This window comes from Tiliqua scincoides, chromosome 4, assembly GCF_035046505.1.
Source record: "Tiliqua scincoides isolate rTilSci1 chromosome 4, rTilSci1.hap2, whole genome shotgun sequence".
Classification (NCBI taxonomy): Eukaryota; Metazoa; Chordata; class Lepidosauria; order Squamata; family Scincidae; genus Tiliqua; species Tiliqua scincoides.
The window spans coordinates 204,621,397-204,639,618 of record NC_089824.1 but is presented as its reverse complement, the minus strand read 5'-3'; the positions used below and the strand labels follow the sequence as shown (position 1 = coordinate 204,639,618).

Below are 18,222 nucleotides of genomic sequence, written 5' to 3'. Positions count from 1 at the left end.
TGTGGCAAGGAGTTCCACAGATTACTTCTAAAATCAGGAGGTTGTACATACCCATCACGCCTGGTAACCCATGGTGGACTTTTCCTCCAGAAATTTGTCCAATCCCCTTTCAAAGGCATCCGGACCAGATGTCATCCCCACATACTGTGGCAAGGAGTTCCATAGGCTACTTCTAAAATCAGGAGGTTGCACATACCCCTCTAACCGGTGGTGGACTTTTCCTCCAGAGATTTGTCCAATCCCTTCCGAAGGCATCCGGGCCAGATGCCATCTCGGCATCCTGTGGCAAGGAGTTCCACAGACTAATCACAGGCAAGCGAGCCCTGCGGCTGCCTGAAGCCCTGGATGCGGTGCAGGGCGGCCAGACACCCCTAGCCTGCTCCGCACCTTGGGGGGGGGGAAGAGAGCACCTGCCCGCGGGAGCCCCTCGCCCGCCTGGGAGGGACTGGAAACTCCTTGGCGTGGGATGGGGCGGAGGCGGGATCGAGCAGCTCAAAAGGCAGCGTTGGGCGAGCGCGAGCGTTTCAGGGAGGCGGTTGCAGGCGCCCCTCGCAGGCCGGTCATGGGCGAGCTCTTCACCGCAGGGCTCCTGGGCGCGGCTGTCCTGCTCCTGCTGCTGCTCCTGGCGGGGCTGCGCGTGGGGAGGCGTCGGTGAGTGAGCACCTGTGACCCGGTGGGGCCGGGCAGGAGAAGGGGAGCAGCGGTGGGGGCATCCAGGAGCCCGCGCCACGCGTGGACTGATCTCCTGTGTGCCTGTGGGTAGTGGGTGCCTGGGGGCTGCGAGGCTTCTGGGACTGGGTTCCGAGAGCCCCATCCTCTGCTTGTCTACTCAGAAGTAAGTCTCATTAGAGTCAGTGGGGTTTACTCCCAGGAAAGCGTGGATAGGATTGGGCTGCCAGTCCAGGGCTGTCTGTGACTTCGAGCCCAGCAGAAGCTCCCTGGGATTTCAGGCTCAGTTGAGATGCTGTTTGAGGGTGTCTGATGCCCAGGCAGCCAGAAGCTCTCCGGCGCCTTCTGCAGTCCTTTGTCAAGCTATTGATCACTGTTGCTCAACCAGTGGTATCTGTACCACCCGTGGTACTTGAGGTGGTGTCTGGTGGTACTCATGGGGGGGGCCCCAGACCCCCACCGCCTGGTGGCGAGACCAGCAATGCAATGTGACAAGCAGCAGTTGGAGGATCTGCTTGGCAGGCAGAGCCAGTGGCGTAGCCAGAGGGGGCTAAGTGCTTTTTGCAGGGAGCCTCCCCGCAGTGTGCAAGCTGCCCCTTCCCCTTCCCTTTGGAGCCATTCCGGGCAGGGGAGCAAAACGGTGAATGGCTTAGCGCTTTGCTCCCCCTCAGCTACGCCACTGGGCAGAGGTGCAGTGTGCACTTTTTGGATGCTCGAAAAAGCCCTCCTGTCTACCCTGAGCCTCTTACTGGTGTTTGCCACATTGCACCTGGCCTCCCAGTCTGGAAATAACTGGTGATGACATCATTGCCAGTTACTTCTTGTGATACTTCCAGTAGGTGGACCGTGCAAAGTGGTACAGCGGGGAACAAACACTGAGAAATGCTGCTTATACAGTAACCCAGTGTGTCAAGGCTTGAACCTGAAGTATGTCCTTCCACTGTCCTGTGGGCCCTCCAGATTGCTTCCAGTTTTGTTTTTTTAAAATAACTGTTAAGAGTGATCTAGCTGTGAAATGCATTGTTTGGGTAATCTATAGAATTTCCTCTTTCCTGGCCACGTTATGCCATAGACAGAGGTGGGAGAAACTTGGGGGGACGGGACAGATTTCATTGTTTTCCAAAGTTAGAAGTGGAGAAAGGAGTGTTATGTGTATTTATTCAAAATTCTACATTATAATTATGAACTATTATTGCTTTAAACCATTTTTGCCTGGCCCACAGGTATACACATTTGGTCCCTGTTGCATCTATGCAACCTTGGCAGAAATGGGTTAAAAGTGTACTAGGTTGGTACACTGATATAGTGTCAGCAGATGCAGCCATTGTCATTACCCATGTACCCCCCCAATAATAAATAAAAACCAAATAAAATGGTTTTTTTCAGATTTTAGGGGTTTTCATTTTTAATATTTTTTTACAAAAAGAAGAAGTGCAGAAAGTGGTGTTATGTTTTTATTTCATTATTACTGTTGTCACCCACCACTAGCCATGGCAAATTTAGATGTAGGTTTCTGTTGGCTTCTGTTACTCTTTATAAAGTGTGGTGTCCATCAGTGGCATTAGATAAATAAATAGTAATCCCTTTGTGCTGTGCAACCATGGTGTTGTAACACCTTTCAAGAGTTACATACTTATAGCAACCAATTTTACTGCAGCTTGTGTACCATGAATCGGTTCATCTTTAAGGGCACAATCCTATGCATGCCATAGGATAAGTCCTCATAAGTTCTATTGTATTCAGTGGGGCTTACACCCAGGAAAATGTAGATAGGAGTGCAGCCTAAGGGCCAAATCCTATCCAACTTTCCAGTGCCGGTGCAGCCATGCCAATGGGGCATGCACTGCATCCTGTACTATGGGGGCAATCTCAGAGGTCTCCTCCAGGTAAGGGAATGTTTGTTCCCTTTTGGGGGGGCTGCATTGCTACAGTACTGGCACTGGAAAATTGGATAGGATTGGGCCCCAAGGCACTAGTGGATTCTTTTTTCTTGGAAACAGATTTAACAGGACTCCCCCTTTGGAATAATTTATAATTTGTTCGGAAAACCTGTTCACTGCCTCTTTATTAAGGGGGGGAGGAAAGCACTCAAATTGCCTGTATTACTATAACACCATTCGTATGCTAAAACTGTTTGCTGGTTCTTGCTTGGGCTTGCTTTTTCTGAAGATAGGTGGTTTGTTTAAATCTTGTGTTGAACATATATGGTGTTTAAATTTTTTATATCGACCATCTTGAGCTTTTCTTTTGAATAGATTAAAAACATACAGCCTTTCAAAAGTGAGAAAAATTAAATCTATGCAAAGGCTACAGTGCGGACAATGATTCATTAGAATAACCCACAGATAAACTTTTTCATTAGCTACTCTTTAAAGAATGTGCACAACTTATTTGATGGTTATAAATAATACTGGCGACTGGCAGCAATAGATTGAAAAACTCCTGGGAGTTTTGGAAAAACAAAAAATCAGCTCAGATCAAACTACTGAAATTTTGACATGTGAATTTCACTTCAGTGTTGTTGGAACAGCTCAACATCACACAAATGGGATGCATTTTGTTACAGCATCTGCTCAAAAGATGATGTTGGCAACGTTGATTCCTGTCTTTGAGACCGAATTTTGCTTAAGGAAGTATCAAGATTTGGGTGGGGAGGAGAGAAGGGGTTGGATTCAGGATGGCAGGTTCTGAGAACCAGGTCAATAAATCTGTCAAAAGACCCACAAACAGAGCAGGACTGCTAGTCTCACTTGGCACAGGATGTCCACGAAGTTGGGAGGTGTCCCGTCCAAATATTCCAACTCCCTTCACCCGCTTTTTGGCTAATTCCTTGTTGGCATCCTTCAGTCTCGGAAGACTATGGTATTGCGCTCTGAACAGTGTTCTGGAACAGAGTGTCCTCTCCAGTGCGCGAAGCCTGGGTAAAGTAGATATAGAGGACAGACTGTTTCCCATGCAGCAAATCCCCCCTCTCTACATCGCTGAAATGGTCTAATGGAAAGGCAGAAGTCAATACGGTTGGTTCCAGCGGCGTCGCAGGAGTTGCCAGAACGTTAGTTACTGTGCTCAGCCATGAACTGCCTCAGGGACTCCGGCTCTGGTTTTGCCTCGAGGCTGACTCCTGAAGCCTTTTCCATAACTGGATGTAGCCACAAGGCAGTGGAGGTCTGGGATCAGAGTTTTCCTTCTCTCGGATGAGCTGCCTTCCCAGGCTAAGGAGTCCCATCTGCCCAGTGGCTAATTAACACCCTCCTTTTCCAAGAACAGCTGCAGTGTGCAAAGAAATGAATACAGAACTCCTTATCTGTTGAGCAATTAACAAGAATTTATTGCTACAAACACATACACTTATTCCCTGCAAGTCCTCTTGTCCAGAGGCTTTCCCTCCCCAAAACTCCACTTGACTCAGTGGGTAAAGGTCTGAAGCCTCCAGTCCAAGTCCACAGTCTCCAAAGCATAGTCCAATCTTTCCAGTCCAGTCTTCTGCAGCAGAGTCCCTCCTCTCCAGCTGAGTGTCTCCTCCAGAAGGGTCCTGGCAGTCCTCTCTTCTGTGTCCTCCAGCGGAGTCCTGGCAGTCCCCTTCTCCCGTGTGTCTGTCCTGTAGGTCCAGGTAGCCTCTTGGTCAGGTAGTGTCTTCCTCTGGGTCAGGGTACCTTTGTCTCCTTCTGAAGCTGCCTTTTATCCTTGGATGTCTCATAATCCAAAATGCAGCTCAGCTCACCTGTGAGCTACCTTGTTAGCCCCTTGTTAAGTCCAAATTAGACTCAAGTGAGCCATCTCTTCAATTATCTCTTCAACGGAATATCAGTTCAATTATTGTGTGGATTTTTTTTTTTTTTTGCTCCATGGTGATTTTGCACTTGAAAATGCAGTCAGATGTTCAGAGGATGGAGATTTTCATCCGTGGAAATCACAGTCACTCTGTAAAAGTTTCAAGTTCTGCTTTAGAACAGATGCGCATCGCACATGGGTACATGAATTCCCCAGCAAATGTTACTTGAACCACATGGAAAAGGCAGAAACCAATAGTTGGATTTCAGTCAATTCTGTGTGAAAAGCAACAAACCGCAGGTGAACATATTGATGTGGAATTGCAGTGAGACAACCACAAAAACAGTAAGACTACTTGATAAAAGTAATATTTGTTCTGGGATTCAGGTGGCACATTCTGATTGCTGATTTAAAGGACAAATTACATATACTGTACAGTATTTGTTGGAAGATCAGCAATATCTTAGTTGAGTTCCCCTAAGAACAGTAGGGTGAATCAGTAGTGTCACTGGTGTGTGTGTGCAGGGATTACAAATCGCTCAGGGGGGGGGTGACACCACTATTAGCCAAAATTTTCTAAAATCTTGGTGTTTTCGAATAATACCATCATGTTATACATTGTTTGATGTGTAATTTCCCGAAGAACGCAGTGAAACAAACCTTGTTGAGATATCTCTATTCTATCAAAAGTTACCACCAAAAAACCAGCGGTGCGGAGCAATGGTGCATCACCACACCCACCACCCCACCCACTGCTTGGGAGGAGTCCATCATGGGGGTGGCACCCTGGCATCCTGCACCAGGTGATGTAAACCCTAGTGACATCACTGGGGTGGGTACTACCTGGACCCAATGACTTGTTAATATTTAGTCAATACACTCTAACCTTCATCACTTCTATGTGATGAAGGCTCTTTAGACTCCCTTTCTGAGGCCAGTTGAGGAATGGTTATCTGCCTTATGTCATTTGTAGTGAGGACAGATACAAAGATTTCATTCAGCTTCTTGCAATCTCCATATCCTCTTTAACCTTCCCATTTACTCCCTCAATATCTACAGCAATGGTTTAACTGCCTCCCTGGCAGGTTTCCTGCTTCTGATGTATTTAAATAAGTTTTTTTTTTCTGTTTGTCTTGATCTTTTTAGCAATGTACTCCAAATATTATGTTTTGTCATCACTTGTTTGTCTTGATCTTTTTAGCAATGTACTCCAAATATTATGTTTTGTCATCACTTATTGTATCTGTCAGGTCAGCAGGGGAGGATAGCCCTTGCTTTCCCAATAGCAGAGTGGCACGGGAGTGTAGGGAGATAGCAAAAGAAGCAGGCAATCCCAAACAGAGCCAAGGAAGCAGACACAGGCTTGTTTGTTGCAGAAGCATGTATTGGTAAAAGGAGCAGGCAGAATAGTAGTCAGTCATACGGTTCAGAAGTCAGGGATACAGCAGGTCACAGTCACGAGAAGGCAGTTCAAAATCAGTTCGCAAACCAGCAGCACAGCACACAGAAACTCCACCACAACAACGCACACCCAGGAGCCTGTGCTTGCCCCATATATGCTGGGGCCAGCCAATCAGAGTAGGGTGACCTCATGGTCACAAGACAGTCTTGTGACCCACTCTGATTGGCTGTCCAGGCCATTTCTCCATTGCCTACATGACTCAGCACTCATCTCTCCCCAAGTCAAGTGACTCCCACCTGCAGCAGGCACAGTTGATTGCATCAGCTGTGCTGCCTTGCTGGTTTCTTCACACCAGGCCCAGATATCAGGACTTCCTGCCACATCCTGGCTAATAACAATCTCAAGCCTGAGATGCCAAAAACCTGACAGTCTCCTTACTTTTTGCCTGAGTTTATGTTTAATTTTTGTTCTCCTCTGTTGGGAGACTTCCAGTTTCTGAAGAAAGCCTTCTTCTCTTTCAAAAATTTCTTCATTCTACTCATGAGCTATGCTGTGGCATCCTCCTGGAGTGGATGGTGTCTTGCTTCCTCAGTGATATATGTATATTCTAGTGATACACATTCTAGTTACGCTTCCTGTATTGTGGTTTCAGATAAACTTTATGCTCTCTGGAGAGATTTGATCAGTTTGACATTTCTTTTCAGCGTCCTTTTTTTAATTGTCCCCTTATTCTTGAGACGTTCCCTCGTTTGAAGTCAAATTTGCCTACATGGAACTTTCTAGGAAGCTTTCCAATGACATGCACGTTGTACTGGATAGCACTATGTACTGGGTAGCACCATGTACTGGGTCGCACTTCTCCCTATTAGTTCAATTGCATCTTTCACTAGATCCTGAATGGCAAATAGAGTAAAATCTAGGGTTTCCTCCAGAAGTCATTTGGTATCGAGATATGTTCTGCATTTGGCATGGTCCACATAAGAATTTACTCACTTTATGTGACAGTAATTTAAGCCACCCATACTACAACAGCTTCCCTGATTTCTGTCTCCAAGTCAAGTTCACTGTCCATGTGATGACAGGAGGGTGATAGCATGTTCCCCATATTATTATTTAGGATTGGTATTTCCACCCATAATTATTCTGTAGAGGAGTCTCATTCCCTTAAGTTTTATAGTTGGTAGGATTCTATATGTTCTTCACCATGCAGAGCTTCATCCCTCCCTGTCCTTCACCCTTCCCTGTCCAGAGCTTCACACCTCCCCAAGACTCGGTATCCTGAAATAACCACATCTTACAGTTTTCTCTGTTCCACCAGGCTTGGGTTAAGCTCCCCCCCTTATATCTAGTTCTCCTTTGCAGCCAAACACTCTAGCTCACCCACCATTGCTTGGAGGCTTCTGACATTTTTCCCTGTAGCTTTTTACTTTCTTCAGCTAGTTGGCCAGCTGTTGCTTCCAACTGTATGTTCACTTCCAAATTGTAGTCTTTCTCCTTTTGATCTAGAACAGTGGTTCTCAAAACTGTGGGTCCAGGACCCACCAGTGGGTCATGACCCAATTTTTGGTGGTTTGTGAAACTGACAGGGCAGATTAGGCTGTGTGTCTCAAGGGAACTGCTACTTGGGGGGCACTGCTGCCCAATCACCATTATACCCACACCTCTTGGCATTTATAAATAAGGCAGTAGCTTTTAGGATCTCTAAAAAGTGTGAGAACCACTGATATAGAGCATTTAGGGACAATTTGGCTCAAATTGGATGCTGCCCAGTTCCTGTCAGCTTTCCCAAGAAAGTAAAATGGAGTTACCATGAATGGTGGCATATGTATTGTTGGCACAGACAGAGTTCCCTTATGCAGACTTCAGCTGTTTCTACAGAAAACGGCTGTAAGAAGGAGCCACAAGAAAGGAAGAACCACAAGAACAGCTCATAACTCCTTAAGCAGCAGTGTGGTAGTTCAGAAGCATCTTCCCCCCATTTATTTTTGTGTCCCACCCTGTTCCAAAGACTTGGGATAAATAACAAAGCAAAAATCTGCAACTCAGAGTAAGATTTTATTTCAATAGATTACATGTCTTCATACTTTCCTGAACATAAGCCTGAATTCCAAAGACTAACCTAAGTTGTTAGGTCTTCTTTCCAATGCCTCAAAAAGTACTTGATCTTGGTGTTTTAAGAGTCCCCACTTCAGAGATGCGATACGATGCCTGATCCCTGGCATAGATGTACATGTATTTGAGAGACCGCCTTCTTCCATATAATCCGGTCCGTTCTCTAAGGTCATCAGAAGGGGCCCTGTTGGTTGTGCCGTCATTGAGAGTGGTGAAGGGAATGGCAGCCAGAAACAGGGCCTTTTTGGTGGTGGCACCTACACTATGGAATTCCCTCCCCTTTGAATTGAGAGCAGCTTCCTCATTATTAGCATTCTGGTGCGGCCTGAAGACTTTTTTATTTGGGAAAGACTTCGAGGCACTGTAAGGGCTGTTTTTATAAATTTGTCTTTTACTGCGTGTTTTCTATCTGCTGCTGTGTATTTTATCCATGTATTTTATCTTGTTTAATTGTTTTGAACTGTTTTGTATTTTTAATGCTTATTTGTAGTTTTGTATTTTTAACCTGACTGTTAGCCGCTTTGGGTGCCCTTCGGGGAGAAAGGCGGAATATAAATCGAATACATACATACATACATACATACATACATTGACTGGTGCACAGTATAATCTCCTGGGGAAAAGATCTGCCCAGAATTACACTTGTAGCCCAATCCTATGCATGTCTACTTGGAGGTAAACCCTACTGAGTTCATTTGGACGTGTGTATAGGATTGTACGTGTGTCCCAGGTACGCGTGCATAGGATTGTAACCACTATGCACATTTACCTGGTAGAAAAACCAATTGAACTCATTGTGGCTAACTTCTGAGCAGACACACATCAGATTGGGCTGTTTCTTTGCTGTTGTTTCTTTGCTCTACCATACTAACTTCAGGCAGTTTCTTGCATTTTTCTGACACTTAATACAATCCATGTAAGGAAAAGCTCCTGATCAAGCAAGTTATTGTGGATAAGCAATGTGCTAAGAACTCAAAATGCAAAGCAAAAAATGTTAATAAGAAATTTAAGAATTTGCTACTACTGTAAAATTCCACTCAGCCCATCAACATCTCCTCTTATGGCTGCTGCAGTGGGAAATTAAGGTTTCAGTTCTTGAAAAAATATGACTTTAAAAGCTACAGAGATATTGTTGAACACAGTATTCTGTTCTGAAATTAAAAGAAGAATGAACGGGCATAAACCGGGATGATTTGAATATTCATCAGATTAGAGCACATTTATGAAAAGATGTTTAAAATGGATAAATGGCTCCTATCCAAAATGTGTAAGTTATAGTATGATTCTGAGCTGGAGCAAGTCAAAGAAACATTGGGATAATATACTCAAGATGTCTGGGAAAGTCTATGGGGAAATGGTTGTAATTTTTCCTCTGTGCATGCATAAAGTATTAGGAAAACTTGTTTTAAATTAGTGCCAGTCGTACTTGCAGTCAGAGGTACTAGAAATGACAAAAGAAGCATGGAGACTTTTTTCTTTGATATACAGTAGCGCTAATATGTTTGAAATAAAATTAAAGTAATAGAAACAGTTGTGGGATATTCTAGTCTATTGAACCTAATACTTGCTGTTGACATGTCCAAATGAAATAATCCAGAAATATGATGGAGAACTATTTAATTGCTTTAGTATATTTCTAGGCCGCCATTCAGTCCCGTTTAAGGGATTCACAGCATGCGGGGTTACAGCTGTGAGAATGTTTTAAGGGAAATAGTGGAATTTCCAGTTGTACCCCAGGGATATGGGTGTGGTATGGTGTGGGGCTGTGTACTTACGGCCAAACTTAAAACTATGAGAGAGTAAGCAACTCCATAAAAGGGGGGGAGAGACAAAAATGGAATATGTTCCTGATACCAAGAAGTAATGTACAGAATTTCTGCAAAGTTAACTGCTTGTTCTCAAATACATAGGATCTAGCCTTATCGATGAGTCAGTCTAGCTCAGTGTTGTGGACTCTGATTGGCGGTGGCTCTTCAGGGTTTGAAAAAATAATTTTTCTGTGTCATACTGAGCAATGTTGGGGACTGGATGTGAAAAGCAGATGATCTTCTATTGAGCTTCAGCCCTCCCGATGGACATTTTTGTCTTATGATGTAAACTGCACTGCAGGGAGTGTCAAGATTTTGTGCTCCATTGTGTAGCAGTGTCATTATGAAAAAAAGTTTAGCTTACTATTTGACTGAAAAGGCAGCTATGAGCTCATGCCTGTGAATCAGGCATGCTTCTTTGCTGTGCTTCTTTGCTGTGTCTGGTGTATCGCTGTGCCTGCGATAGAGTCGGCCGAACATTCCTCACACCATGCTTGGGTTCAGACAATGGAAAGTTCTCCCAGACTCTGGCCTCCCTACTTTTGATCATGGGGACACTTGGGTTCAATGGTTCCTAGTTTATGTTCATCAGTAGTTTTTATTTCTCTGGTTCAGTTCCAGTTCAGATGATAACTTTAAAAAGATGGTTTGGTCATCAGTTTTAGCACTATAAATCAGTTTTGAACTTGTTCAGACAAGTTATGTATTGATTGATGCACAACTGTCATGTAAACTCTAGATGAAAGCAATATACTGGCCAATAAGTGACTTGCTAGTTATTAGAAAGCTCTCTCCTATGCTGGTGTCATGTCATCAAGGCAAAAGAAGTCCAGCCTTGGATGACTTCCTAATGCAAAGATAAACTGAGAACTAATTCCTTCCTACCTCTTGTCTCTCCTTTGCATGCTTCTTATCTTTCTGCTTACTGATTGAAGACAGAAGACTTGATTTACAGCAAATCAACACAAGCTCAAGTCTGGAACAACAAGAGAGATAGTAAAATTATAAGAGGGCCTCTTCCTGATAGTTTTGTGTCCCCAGAGAGGCAATTGTGTATGTCCCTTTTTCAAAACTTCAACTCACTATATTAATTTTAATAATAATTCTTTTCCTTTTTTCTATTATTTATTGTTGCAGTTCTCAATAAGGAATACTTTAAATACTTAAATATACAAGGGGAAAAAACCTTGGGAAAAGTTTTATTTGTTGGCATTTGCTAATACCACAGCTGCCTGACTTTGGTTAATCATATTTGACTACTGAAAGACAGAATGAATTTCTTTCTACACTGACTACATTTAATAGAAATATGGAAACTCATAACTGTAGCTAGTTCTGGTCCTCCGCCCGCCCCTTGTTTCTTTTAGCTTCTCCCAGCAGCAAGAAAAAGGAAGCATAAATGTCATTATGTAAATTTGTAGTGTGACAAATTAAGAGTTCTGCTCACCCCATCTATAAAATTAGAGAACTTTAAATAGAGCAAAAACAGGAAGTTCAAATAGTCAAGGTTTTGGTTACCAAATTATGCTTTGAGGCTTTTTCACTTGGGGGAAAAATACATCTAAAAGGGAATATGACCAGTGTTTACAAAATTGAGTGGTTGGAAAGAGCAGGTAGAGAGTGAAAGAATTCTGGAACACCCATTAAAGTTTGACTTGGCAATTTTAGGATTGCTGTAAAGAAATAGTACTTCACTCCATTCACAGTTTAGCTTATAGAGTGGTCACTATCATTGATTGATTTAAGAAGGGGTAGACAAAGCCTTTAGCAGGCCTATCCTATATGAAGATTAGCCAAGATGATATATAGTTATAAAGAACTCAGGAGATGAGTACCTGTTGTCTTGGAAGAGAAATGGGATTACTGAAAAACAGTGGTTTATCTACAAGCCCAGGGGACCAATGGACAGAAGCCTGTCCATTTGTCCATTAGAAGATGCTTAACCATCCCCAGAGAGGAGGAGACATGTGGTGGTCGTGGTGGATGCTCAAATGAGAGGGACAGAGCCATCTTGTTGTAAGTCCCACTTGTGAAATTTAAATGGAAACGGCATACTCAGAAGTGGTATTTGAACAGATATTTGGTGATGCACTGTCTCTGAAGAACTGTTATTATGAATAGACTTCAACAAACTCCCATCAGCATGTCTTTTTTGTTTTTTAATAGAATGACAACATTGGGTAGCTATCCCCTTATTGTCCTCTGCAGGCGCAGAGGCATTTGGCTGCAGAGGACAATAAGGGGATAGCTGCTGGAAACCGGGCTTTGACCTAATGACTCCAGGCCATTCATCAGTTCTTCCTTTCACTTTTACTGGAATAAAGTTCAATGATAAACCTTCCAGGAATGTTTCTGTCTGTTGTAGGCAGTGGTGTAGCTAATGAAAGTGCAGCCTGGTGCCAAGTGCAAAATGATGCCCCAGAAGTGACATCATTTCCAAGAGCGATGTCACACCCAGGTTTTTAAGTGAAAAATCGGGAAGTGGTATAGCTAAGGCATCTACTATGCAGGGTCAAAAAAGATTTTGTAGCCCTCCCACGATGAAATCATATTTACCGCAGATACTTGAGCATAAGTCGATCTCACAGATAAGTTGAGGGCAGGTTTTGAGCAAAAAAATCATGGAATTTTCTATGACCTCAGATAAGTCATGGGTTAAGCTTAGGGGGGTGTCTGACTATAATTTTGTCTCCCCAAGGCCAGATCCTGAAAAATAACCTTCCAGTAATTGTTAGCTAAGAACTGTACAGTCTCTAATTTATTAAAAATTTAGTAAAAGATCCTAAGATACATTTTTATTCTTTAACTGTTTAAATTCTGCTCTTCACAACCTTTTTGTAAACACTATCAAAGTAAGTGCACAACCTAAACAACATACCAGTAGAACTATTAATCAAATCCTCCTTTAAGGTGCCTGGTGTGGTAAGCCAGCATCAGGAGAGAAAGAACTGGCATCCAAATCATGCCGCGGCTTGATGCGAAGGCAAGTCGACAGGCACAGAAACGGAGCAGAAATGCTTTGATGCTGCTGAGGGGGGACTGAGAAGAGGAGGAGGAAGAGAATCCCCTCCTCCTTTCCTTCCCCAAGTTGCATCTGAAGACAAGGAGAAGTGGTTGTCCTTTTCTTCCCAAATGGGGTCCTGTTTGTTGCATCTTCCATCCAGCATCAGTGAGAGATGTTTTTTCCTTTGCTGGATTTGATAGAGCCTGCAAATGTTTATTTAGTACCTTAAAAAAAAAAACTGGATTGACTTTTTAAGAACTTGAAACATTGCTCTGGGCAAGAGGAATGTGGCCTTGTAGTTGCCACAAGGGCTAGCCAAGCAGCACTCTGAACAGCTTGTACTACAACCGGGCGAACCAGTTCATCTCGAACCCTTAAAGACCAGGGGTGTCAAACATAAGGCCAGCAGACCATATATGGGCCTCCTGTGATTGGAGAGCCCTAGCACTACCATTGGCTGCTCTCAGCAGTGAAATGACACTTAGCAAAAGTGGCACTGCTGAAAGTGTAGGGCTGGGAGCCCAGTCATCATGTGGACTGCCCTTTCAGCAATACTGCTTCTGCTCAGATGTTAGTACTGAAAGGATGGCCTGCATGATAATTGGACTCTTGTATATCTTGTAAATATGATAAAGACTTGCATCTGATCTGTCATTTGCAGCTAATGAATTCCTAAGTGAAGAAAAAAAATGCTTATTTCTGGTCATCACCTGCTTAATGACATCAGTTCCTGCTTAATGACATCTCTTCTGGTTTTTAGCAAGCACCATGAATTCTATTCAGCCCACTGTATGAACATTTGACACCCTTGCCTTAGACCAGTGATTCTCAAACCGGTGGGTCACGACCCACTAGTTCATGTAACGCTTCCCCCATCCCTTTAAGGGGTAGGAAAGGGGGGGCAGAGGCAGCGACAGGATCTCCAGGATCAAGTTGTTAAGAAGGGGTGAGGAAGGGTGCTTTTACTTACTGTGCGTAAGGGCAAGCAGTTGGAGGCGCAGGGAGCCCTGCATAGCCCTCCTCAGGGCTCGCTGAGGCTTTGAATCTTCAGAAATAGCAAGTGCAAGCCACTTCCAGTTTGCAAACGCAGCCAGGAGGTGGCTTGCGCTTGCTGTTTCTGAAGATTTCAAGCCTCAGGGAGCCCTGCGGAGGACTGCGCGGGATTCCCCGCACCTCCTGCTGCTTGCCCTAACACACAGTAAGTAAAAGCCCCCCTTAGCAACATGATCCTTGGGATCGTGTTGCTACCCTTGCCCCTCAACTGCAAAGACTTTGGGAGTAAAACTCCCAAAAAGTTTGAGAATCACTGCCTTAAACCATATGTCCAGCCACAAAAGACTGGGTATACATCCATGGGGGGCTCAACCCTGAGCCCACCTGTACTCAGCCACCGCAAATAGGCACCCAGTAGTTGAGAGCTACACAACATTTTTGTGTTGAGAGCTGACGCAGAGTCTAAAAAAGTCTTTCGTTTCTCATTTTGGAGTACTAGTCCAAACTTGCTCTTTCTAAACAATAAACTTTTTTTTTTTTTTGGTAATGTACGCTTAATGTTTTGGTTTGGGATCTGTAGGAGGATTTGCCATCTAGCCCGCAGTTTACATCAACTAAGCTGTTAGTCAGCCATGGAATAGTCTGTGGCTTGTTAGTTTTTGGCTAAAGGGCAGATTTCCATTTCCCTTCAGCTTAATTAATTCAGCAGAGCTGTACAACTGAAGGCATAATAAGAGCCTGTATTACGAGTAGCATGCAGTAGAGTGCGATCCCCCCTCGGGGGAGGGAAATGGTGCCAACTCTCCTTTTAGGTACTGAGAGGGAGTAAAACAACACATGATGGTGACACCTATCTTTAAAAAAAATTACAGAAGCAGCCATGGGGGTGGGGAGAGTGTTAGGATGAGGACTTCATTGCAGTGCACAGAGAGAGGATGTTTAACGCTACTTATGGGGCCTACTATCTGACACCACCTCAAGTACCGCTGCTGGTACCCATACCACTGGTTGAAAAACACTAAACTACTGAAACAGAGACGCCTGCGTTGGCTCGGCCATGTCGTGAGAATGGGCAATGGTCGGATCCCAAAGGATCTCCTCTATGGAGAACTCGTGCAAGGAAAGCGCCCTACAGGTAGACCACAGCTGCGATACAAGGACATCTGCAAGAGGGATCTGAAGGCCTTAGGAGTGGACCTCAACAGGTGGGAAACCCTGGCCTCTGAGCGGCCCGCTTGGAGGCAGGCTGTGCAGCATGGCCTTTCCCAGTTTGAAGAGACACTTGGCCAACAGTCTGAGGCAAAGAGGCAAAGAAGGAAGGCCCATAGCCAGGGAGACAGACCAGGGACAGACTGCACTTGCTCCTGGTGTGGAAGGGATTGTCACTCCCGAATTGGCCTTTTCAGCCACACTAGACACTGTTCCAGAACCACCTTTCAGAGCGCAATACCAGAGTCTTACAAGACTGAAGGTTGTCAACACACACAACATGGGAGAGTGGGAGAAGCAGAGGCTGGAGCATCACTAGGGAAGGGGCCAGCTGGGAGGTCTTGGGCTGGCCCTGTAACCCCTTTCCTCTCAGCTGGAGTTTCTACAAAAATCACCCTCTCCCTTAAGGTGCTATAAGGCTCAAGAGGGAAATTCCAGTTGATGTCCCTGGGAACTTCCCTCTCGGGGCTAATGACAACTTTGTCTCTCTAGGCCGTTCTTTCAACCATATAATTGAGCAATAATTGAGGATACAGCATTTAAAAACATACAGGAAGAGTAGGAAACTGGAAGAACAATATTATTTAAATATATAGATATATTTATATTGGGTTTTGTCCCCAGGCGACCTTGTGAACCACCACTTGATAAAGGTCTCGTTCCATGGCTTGGGCACGCTTTGGGATTTGGCAAAGATGCATGCAGATTCCTTTCTGAAATGAAGCAGAAGCATGGTGATATTTACACCGTGAGTATTGTTAACGGGTATGCTCTGAGGCACATGTAACATGCACAGGTGGGGGGGGAACCAAACATGTGCAGGAACCTTTGCCATTGGCTCATGTTGTGCCACAACACAGCTTGGTATTTATGAACCGAGGGAGAGGGAGTTAAAGGTGCAAGGCAGTAAGATTTATTGTGGGGATAAGTGTATAATAAAAGGGAAGGGAAATCAAGAACAAAATGCAGTAAAATATTTAATGCACACACTCAGAGCCTAGGAGAGAGGGGTAAAGAGGGTAATTTGTACCCAGGCCCAGGGTCATAAAGGGGGCCCAGGAGCCAAAGGAGGGGCCCCAGAAATTTCCTGGCATCTTACATTTCCTACTCAGACTCGTTGCCCACATGGGATGCTGAGGACACTTCCACGAGCGTGTGGCTGCAGCGATTGGTAAGCCAGATATGCTGGGCTGAGGAATCCCATGACACTCCTTAACACATGGCAGTCTGGAAGAAACTGAACTGCTACAGTAGCTATTTGGCTTGTGAATCTGCTTACCGTGAAGGAGTGTATCGGAGCTCAGGAATACAACTGCTGCAGAAGCAAGTAGTAGTACACACAGGACTACTTTCCAATCTAGTGTGAACCTAAATATGATGATGCTAATTTTCTGCGTGATTTTCTATATTTGAAAATTTTTAGAGAGACTTAGGTGTGCGTTTGGTTTTCCATATCACTGCCAATGCCATGTGGGTGGGTAGACCTGGGCTCCAAAGACTTTCCCAGCTGTCTCCACCCTCCTCTCCACCCTGTTTCGCCCCTCCTTGTCTGCATTCTACTCACCCATCACCACCGTCCCCTGCTCTTTCACCCTTCCCCCTTTGCAAAGGGGCCCAAAAGAAACTTTGTACCCCCTGATAAAATTCCTCTCAGAGGCCCTGCAAACACTTGCATAGAGCAAAACCCGAAGCAGTATTGATTGCTAAGGAGAAATGGTGCAAGGAGATATCCTAATTTCCTGAAGCAAGAAAGAATGTAGAGATGCCCAGTGGAGGAGGGGGGAGAGAGAAGAGGGGGAATAGGATGCAGACAGAGGGATGCCAGCATCTATGCAAAGCAGTTAGTTTATCTACAGGGACCAAAGGGTTAGAAAAGGGAGCTGAGGTTACTGGGTGCAATGAGAAAAGGGACACAGAGTTCAGGAAAGAGATGGAGAAAACAAAGAAGTTCAGCCAACGTGCAAAATGGAAACTGGGACCAGAGTATCATCGGTTTGTCTGCACATGAGACACAGAAGATAGTATGGCAGGGTCAATGGTTAGTGATCTGCATCTGCTGAACCAGTTTGGTTAATGTGGGTAGTGAAGCAGGAGCTGCAGCGATGAATAGCAGAGGGCAGGTTCCCAGTGGAGAAACAGAGATCAAAGAAGGTAAAAAAGCAACAAGGCGATCAGCAGGTGTCACTTGTCTGTAGGGAAGGGGGGAACATGAGGCAAGAGAGCTGAAGGACCTTTCCTAAAGGAAGATTTCAGGGATGTGCTCAAGACACAGTTGCAAGCTGAGTTCCAAGTCAGCAACTCCACAACTCAACTCACGAGTTGTAACGTGCAGCCATTGCGACTCGACTCATGAGAAATTTCATGAGTCTTTTCAGTAGAGTCACAACTCATTTCTGGAAATGAGTCAAGTTGAGAGTCAAGGGCTTCCCTGAGCAAAACTACACAGCCAAAAGAAAAGAAGCCTTCCTTCAATCCTCCAACCCCTCCCTCCTGGAACCTGCCCCCACCACATCTGCTGCCATCCTTCAGCGTACCTGCTTCCAGATTGCCCACAATGTCTTTGGCAGAAATAGCAACAAAAAGACACACACACACACAAGAGAGACGAGACTCGAGTCATTTTGAGTCCTGAGGTTTTTTTCTTAGTCACTGTCCAAGTCACAAACTGAGAAGGCGTCCATGACATCCATTACTCAAGTCAACTTGAATGACCAAAACCAGTGGTTTTTTTTCATCACTCGAATCAAGACAACTTGAGTTAAGTGCCCATCCCTGGAAGGTTTACAAGGAAGGGTTCAATGGGCACTTAGCAGATGTAGCTGAGCCACAGCTGGACCAGGTCACACAGGGAAGGAAGAAGGGGGAAAGAAGGGAATCAGAAAGAGGGTAAAGAAGCAGATTATTTATCCTGGGTGGCTAGTGTGGCACAGTGATTTCTGGGTTGCGAAATGTGAAGGGAGTGCTTAATGCACCTCTCATTTAATAATACTGGGTGTGCATGTTTAAGTATATCAATTTCATTTCCGTGATAATGCTAGTTTCAGAATTTCATGATGTGCTTATTTTTACTACAGATTCAAGTTGCTGGAAAATTTATCACAGTGTTATTGGACCCCCATTCCTATGATGCAGTGCTTTGGGAATCTTGCTCCAAACTAGACTTTGGCCAGTATGCCCGCATTTTAATGGACCGAATGTTTGATGTCAGACTGCCAGATTTTGACCAGGCTGAGGAAAAGAACATGCTGAGAAAG

General features: G+C 44.6%; 1 protein-coding gene across 1 annotated transcript in view; it reads left to right on the top strand.

Moving 5' to 3' along the window:
* The first annotated feature begins 517 nt into the window (after positions 1-517).
* Positions 518-18,222, top strand: part of PTGIS (prostaglandin I2 synthase) — a 52,920-nt gene continuing 35,215 nt past the window's right edge. The window contains exons 1-3 of the mRNA XM_066623213.1: positions 518-651; positions 15,593-15,716; positions 18,043-18,221. Coding sequence (XP_066479310.1) covers positions 563-651; positions 15,593-15,716; positions 18,043-18,221 — 392 coding nt within the window. The 5' untranslated portion in view covers positions 518-562. The remainder of the gene's footprint in view (positions 652-15,592; positions 15,717-18,042; position 18,222) is intronic.